The 6,533-nt window shown below is 41.6% G+C and overlaps 1 protein-coding gene across 1 annotated transcript; it reads right to left on the bottom strand.

Moving 5' to 3' along the window:
• Window positions 1-2,045: 2,045 nt before the first annotated feature.
• parapinopsina (parapinopsin a) lies at window positions 2,046-4,581 on the bottom strand. The gene is made up of 4 exons (XM_068712067.1): window positions 4,251-4,581; window positions 3,762-4,090; window positions 2,753-2,995; window positions 2,046-2,172 (listed from the first exon to the last, which is right to left on the bottom strand). The coding sequence occupies exons 1-4, from the start codon at window positions 4,579-4,581 to the stop codon at window positions 2,056-2,058; spliced, it is 1,020 nt and encodes a 339-aa protein (XP_068568168.1). The 3' UTR covers window positions 2,046-2,055.
• Between the last annotated feature and the right edge of the window lie 1,952 nt (window positions 4,582-6,533).

The raw sequence follows: 6,533 nt of genomic DNA, 5'->3' as shown, positions 1-6,533 counted from the left end.
ACAGATGTGACGAACACATTTGTTTGCATATTTTGTGCAGGGCATGCACAAGAATTTAAAATGCATAGTGCGTTAACAATGCTGCTTTTTTAGTTGGTTTCAGAGTCAAACCTAGGTTTCGTCAGCCCCCACTGAAATGCCTTTTTTTTTTTGCTGCTGAAAGGACGAGAAATGATCGATGGTAATAACAGGGATAAATTCATATTTCTCATAGCTTGTGCTGGGATTTTGTTTATTTTTTTTTTCCATGACATGCTCTTTGTTGATGGTGTAATTCCATTTAACCTTTGTTACTGAATCTTGGCAATCACATCTTAGCCTTCGTGTGGCGGCAGGAGACGCACGCACGCATTCCAAAGGTCAGAAAACAGTCCGATGGAAGGACAGAGGGTGTCCTGGTGTCAGGACGCTGGAGAGAGGCTAAGCAATACTAACCCCTCGCCCCCTTTCTCTCTCAGCCGGCCTGGTTCCTGCATTCAGTACAGTATACCTCGTTAGGCAACAGTGACAACATATCATCGTCTCAACTTACCCGTCTGTCGCAGTGTCCCACAGTGGAGTCTTTGATTAGGTAGGATTGAACCTTTGTGTTTTTTCCCCCCTCGTCAGATTTATTAGTGAGAAAACTCACCCTGGATGCATAAAGAGGAGCAACTGAAGCCCACAAGTTGGAACAAAAAAGACGAACAAAATATCTTTTAAGTTTTTCCCATTTATTCATATATTGCATTACGGTTACTGGTATAAATAAGCAGAAGTGGGCTTTTTTTTTTCAGGCATTACCATGGAGAGTTTGAATTAGCACCAAGGATATTTTAGGGTTAATGTGTCGTTCATGAGTGTTTGATTTGTAGGCGAGTGCGTACTGTACTCTAATTCAACCGAATACTGTCATGAAAATGTAGGTTTTCCATTTTGTGTGCACATTGAAAGGGCTCTTTGAATTGTTTGTGAGTGAAAAAAAAAAACAAAACAAAAAAATGTGTTCCAGTCCTTTTGTTGATGACTGTCATATAAAAGGACCAATGCACATAACAGGCACATTGTACTATTCGTAGCAATTACAGTACTGATGAACTGAAGATATGCATTATTTTGTAAACACTTTTAAAAGTTGTGTTAAAACTAAAGATGAAAAGAACTTACTTTTACCTCATGTCAGGGATTCCTGAGAAAAGAAAATATTGATTTGGTTCAGTCTATACCAATGGTATTTAAATATTAGCACATAGCTGTTTGTCTTTGCACAAGTAACTGTATAGTGCTTTTGTTTCTCCTTTTTCTAAACAGATTTGTGTATTAAGGTGAGACATTTTTGTACTTTTTGTGGATGTGTGTATGGTTTAGTGGAATCTATATTTGTCATTTACACCTCACCTTACAATGCTGGGAATGAAAGAGTATTAAAAGATATTTTCAAGGTGCAATGTTTCTCTGTTCGCAGGTAGAAAAAAAAAAAAAAAAAAAAAAAAAAAAAAGGTAAAGTACCAGTTTACAGAGAAACACATATTGATTTGAACGTTTCTATTTGTTTTTCTTCATATTGTTATGATTATAATTACTATTACAACTATTAATGTTCTGAAAGCTGTATTAAAATAGAAGAATAATGTAAAATATGTACAAAAGTATGGAAAGACCCATGGTAATGTTCTCTACTTGAAAGTCTTGATATTTGCTCCTTAATGTTTTTATTCAGTAAACATAATTTCTCTTAGTAGCAAATGCTTTACTATGACCTTCTGGGTTTTTTATCAATACATATTTTGTATTTTTCATTTCATTTTGGCCTTGACTTTATTTGAATCGATACTGATATTTTATTTTCTATTGATCATCATTGAATAAACTTATGCTGAATTACTGTTCTGGTTTATTTGTATTCTTCCCTTTTTAGAGACTCTGGACACCAATAAGTCTGAAATCAAAGAGATCGTCAAATCACCTAGGAAACCACAACCACGCACACGTTTAACAAGACAAACGTGTGAAACAGATTGTTATACATTTCAGGCAAACACCTTGTGAATGAGATAGCTGTAGGGTTTTTACATTTCAAGCAGGAGACACTTTGCTGGGGGAAATCTCCACAGTCGTTGCCGCCTCTGATGCCTCATCGTCCTCCGACGGCTCTTTCCCACACAGCAGGAAGGGAACCGCGTATTTACGAAACTATAGACGACAAAATGAGCCACAGAGTGAAGACAAAACATGCTGACTCCTCTTGTAATGTATCAGCGTCCAGGCATCAGTCAGCTGCTAGTACAAGGTGCAATATTCCGCGCATAAAATACATCCAAATCCTACGAATGATATTTGCTATGTAACTAGTATTTAACAATATTGTGGAATATATTGTAGAATAAACCACAATAATGGACATAATTATAATGTCTTTATAGGAGAAGTTATTGTTAATTGTTGACAAAGATTGTATATTAATAAAAACACATTAAAATGTCTTTATATCTGCTTACAACTACATGATAGTGTGTTTAAAAAAATAAGAATAAAGGAATTCTACTAAAAAACTTTATAGTAAGGGAAGACTTAAATTAATGAAAGAGTTATTATTACATTCAAATGTTATGTCTTAAGAATCTATCCTAAAACGAGGTGTACTGTCCATCACTACCACTAGATGGCGCTGACGTGAAGCGTTTTAGAGCTGATTCACGGCAAAGCTTTTCCTACATTCTTCTCATCATATGCGGCTAAATTCAGTGATCGTCAGCGTGTGGCGCTACATTACCTGCTTGTTGAGGTAGATGTAGATGATAGGGTTGAACACAGTGCTGCTCTTGGCCATGTAAACAGGCACTGTGCCCACCAACGGGTGAATCTTTACATCAGGGCTGTAGACCACCAGCATGGCCAGGCTGGCATAAGGCAACCAGCTGATCAGAAACGTCAGGACCATCAAGACCACCATGGATGCCACCTTCATCTCTCCTTTAGCTACTGCTCCGCCTTCCAGAAAGGCCATCTTTGACACCTGTGACACAGAAGATTGTTTGAAACAGTCAGAGCCGCTGGTGTATTCACACGGCTGGTACCATAGCTGCACGTCACTATCATATGATTCACCGTGGGAGAAATACTCCTCGACTCAATTTAAAGTACCAATACAATGATTTAAAAATACTCCATTTCAAGTCAAATCCTGCATTCAAAATCCTACTTCTTTAAAAATGAATTATTATTATTATTATAGGGGTTCTGGTCCCCTCCAAAGGGTTACAAGATAAATGTGAGGGGCTGTGAGAGGATGTCTGTGTGGCTTTTGTCTCTCTCTCTCTCTCTCTCTCTCTCTCTCTGTCTCTCTGTCTGTATCTCTGTCTCTCTGTCTCTCTGTCTCGCTGTCTGTATCTCTGTCTCTCTGTCTCTCTCTTTGTCTCTCTCTCTCTCTCTCTCTCTCTCTGTCTCTCTGTCTCTCTCTCTCTCTGTCTCTCTGCCTGTCTCTCTCTCTCCCTCTCCCTCTCTCTCTCTCTTTTTGAGGAATCAAAATTTCTCTGAATCCTGATTTGAGGGGCAGCTGGTTTTGGGATTTGCATTTCTTGTTTTGAAACAATATTTATTACAGATGTTAAATAAATGTAATGGATTAAAAAAAGTTGTATATTTCCCTCTTAAGTGTAGAATGGAAATACTCAAGAACGGCACCTCAAAATCGTACTTAAGTACAGTACTTGAGTAGATGTTCTTACAGAAGATACTTTACACCACCAGCCTGTGATGGAGCCACATGTATACATGCTCACCTGGTGTAAAGTCCACATTAGCTTCAGGTAGGATGCCAAGATGAGGGCAAAGGGAACTGCAAAGCACACAGCAAAGTAAGCCAGGATGTAGGAGACGTTATCAGGGTCTTGGTTGTGCCAGTCGGGTGCACAGGACGTCCCGACGCCCTCCAGCTCATACCTGCCCCAGCCAAACAGGGGAGGTAAGTTCCAAGAGAGGGACCACAACCAGGATAAGGCGATACCTCCAACTGCATGCTTTTTTTGGAAGGTCATCTGCCCCAACGGCTTACACACAACAAACAATCTCTCCACTGCGATCAGAGCCACTGTGCACAGCGACGTGATGCCTGCGGACAAGTGAGGGAAAGCAAAGTCAGGGGGGGACACATGAGAGAAGGAGCGGCCTGAAAAATGTGAGTGAACATTGTTCTCTGGTTAGATGAAAACGATGTTGTTTTACAGAGGAAAGGATGTGTCGCCTGTACCGTCGCTGCTCTTTTCACTCACCGAACAAGGCCACTGCAAAGCCCTCCATCACGCAGCCGGTCCTGCCCAGGGAGAAGTACCCCTGGGCATTGTTGACCACAGACAGCACCCCTCCGGTCATTGCCGTGCCCAGGTCAGCCACAGCCATGTTCACCAGAGCGTAGTTGAGCGGCTGCCTCAGCTGCTTGTGCATGAGGGACACAATGATCACCGTGGCGTTGAGTATGATGGCCGGACCGGTGAAAAGGGCCATAACGACGGAGAGAACGACGAAGCCGGTGCGTGACAGAGGGGGTTCCCCATGTGGTTCCACATAGGAGGAAGCGTTTGAGAAAAGAACTGAGGGTTGCATGGTCAGGTATAGTCTCGAAGCTTCTGGGTGTAGAATATGTCGCTGCTGTAGTGGGACAGCTGAGATTAGATGCCCACGGTCTAAGCATAAGTCCTCCAGATCTGGACTTAACAAAGAGTGATTCCTCCAAATGATGATCCGTGATCCCTCACCTGTTGCCTAATTGTAAAGGCACTTAAATAGACTCCACACCGCTCCTCGCCAGGATCAGTCCTCTAAGCAAGTGCAAAAAAAGAAATGTTCAGAGGAGGCGTGTCTGTAAGTACAGTAAATATTGGTGATCTCCTTCTGGTGTTCTCTCTCTCTCTCTCTCTCTCTCTCTCTCTCTCTCTCTCTCTCTCTCTCTCTCTCTTTTGCTTTCCTTACGTACATAAACCAGGGATCAGAGAAAGTCGGCAGGCAGGTCAACTTATTTATAGAGCGTATGGAATTAATTCTGCTGCATTGTAGACAAGCTGCAGGTGAGACTCACTGACTCCCAAATGAAGAGAGTTGCAGTCATCAAATCTCAAATATGTGAGAAAAGGTAGAACGTTTATGTAAAAATTGATTTTCCTCCTTTCTTCCTTGTTTGAAAACTGTTTATATTCAACCCAAACGTGGAAAATGATTGACAAATTGATTCATTTAAACCTGCTGTAAAAAAAATGTAACTATTTTTAATTTAACAGACCTTATTTCAGTTGATAATGGTTCGGTTTTGGCCAACTAGGGATTACAATGATGGAAATAAATACATTAAACGCGGTGCAGCTCGTTGCATACAGACCGACACTGCAGCATTCACCGAGTCATCTGCTGAATCTGCTGACGCATCTCTGGATAGTCCGCTATCTCTTCATGTCCGACGGATGACGATGTTTTCGCACCAGATCAGCTAAAGACCACGTCTGTGTTCCTGCAGTGAGATCCCATTTGACCCCCGGTGGTATTCCCCAAACGGTGAAGTAACTGGCTAAGCTCTTGATGTGATGTGTTATAAATACATGTCTACTACGTGTCAGATTGATGCTGAGTTAGACTTACCAAAGCTTGATTGATATGTGACTGCGTAACGCGCAGGACCAGGTAACAACATGCGGTACACCGAGGTGAGACGTAATCTCTCTGCAGCAACAGTTCACGGGATGAGAGTAAGTTGACATGAATTATCTGGCGTCTGCTGAAGGCGTGAGGCGAGGTTAAGCCTCTGGACTGAACATGGCAGGTGTCCGAAGTTTAACCCTCTAAGAGGTTTACGTCCAATCAAGTCAAGAAAGAGATTACAACTGTTTGGGTTGAGAGTTCATCAGCAGTCTGGCTCCTAATAAAACGCTTTATGTCTTTATGTAAAGCTCCCCCCCCCCCCCCCCCCCCCCCCCCCCTCTACTTTTTCTCAACTTTATCTGTTAATAAAAAACGACACGGTGACCATTGAATTCAAATAGTTTCGTCAAACTTCTATTTCCAAGTTTAAACGCGAACTTACATCGAGGCAACCTGGACAAAAAGTCCTCAAGGAGCTACGGATTAAATGATGCATGACAACGGACCGACATGACAGCTGGCTGAAAGCCCCGGAAGAAGCTCGCCAGTTAACCTTAATTGTTTGTCTTTACAGCAGCAACAAGGAACTTCTGTTTTGTGTTGATGCTGTCGGCCCCTCCTCCCCCCAGTATCAGCCATAACCACAAAATATAAGGTTTACTAGAAACATCCGTCTCCCCAACCAGTCAAGTTCAAATCCATGTCTGTCCAAAACGTCATCACTTCATAAGTTTATCCTAATAGACATGTGTGTGAAATTGTCATCATTAGCATATTCCTGAGTCACAGTGAACTTGACTTTTGACCTTTGACCACTAAAATCTAATCAGTTCATACAGATGGACAGAATTTAATAAATTCCTGACAACCTGAAAGCATATTTTTTTTCCACCACTGGACTCCACCCAAACGCACAAACTCATTTG

This window comes from Cebidichthys violaceus, unplaced genomic scaffold (assembly GCF_023349555.1).
Source record: "Cebidichthys violaceus isolate CVI_PGR_0920_01 unplaced genomic scaffold, fCebVio1.0.p SCAF_17, whole genome shotgun sequence".
Lineage (NCBI taxonomy): Eukaryota > Metazoa > Chordata > Actinopteri > Perciformes > Stichaeidae > Cebidichthys > Cebidichthys violaceus.
The sequence above is the reverse complement of the archived record's forward strand: the minus strand, read 5'-3'. Positions and strand labels throughout refer to the sequence as shown.

Excerpts from the sequence above, each read along its gene's own strand:
- parapinopsina (XM_068712067.1), bottom strand. The coding sequence starts at position 4,581 with ATGCAACCCTCAGTTCTTTTCTCAAACGCTTCCTCCTATGTGGAACCA. Across the intron at positions 4,091-4,250 it reads CTTTGCAGTGGCCTTGTTCG|GCATCACGTCGCTGTGCACA; the intron begins GTGAGTGAAAAG and ends ACTTGTCCGCAG. Across the intron at positions 2,996-3,761 it reads TAATGTGGACTTTACACCAG|GTGTCAAAGATGGCCTTTCT; the intron begins GTGAGCATGTAT and ends TCTGTGTCACAG.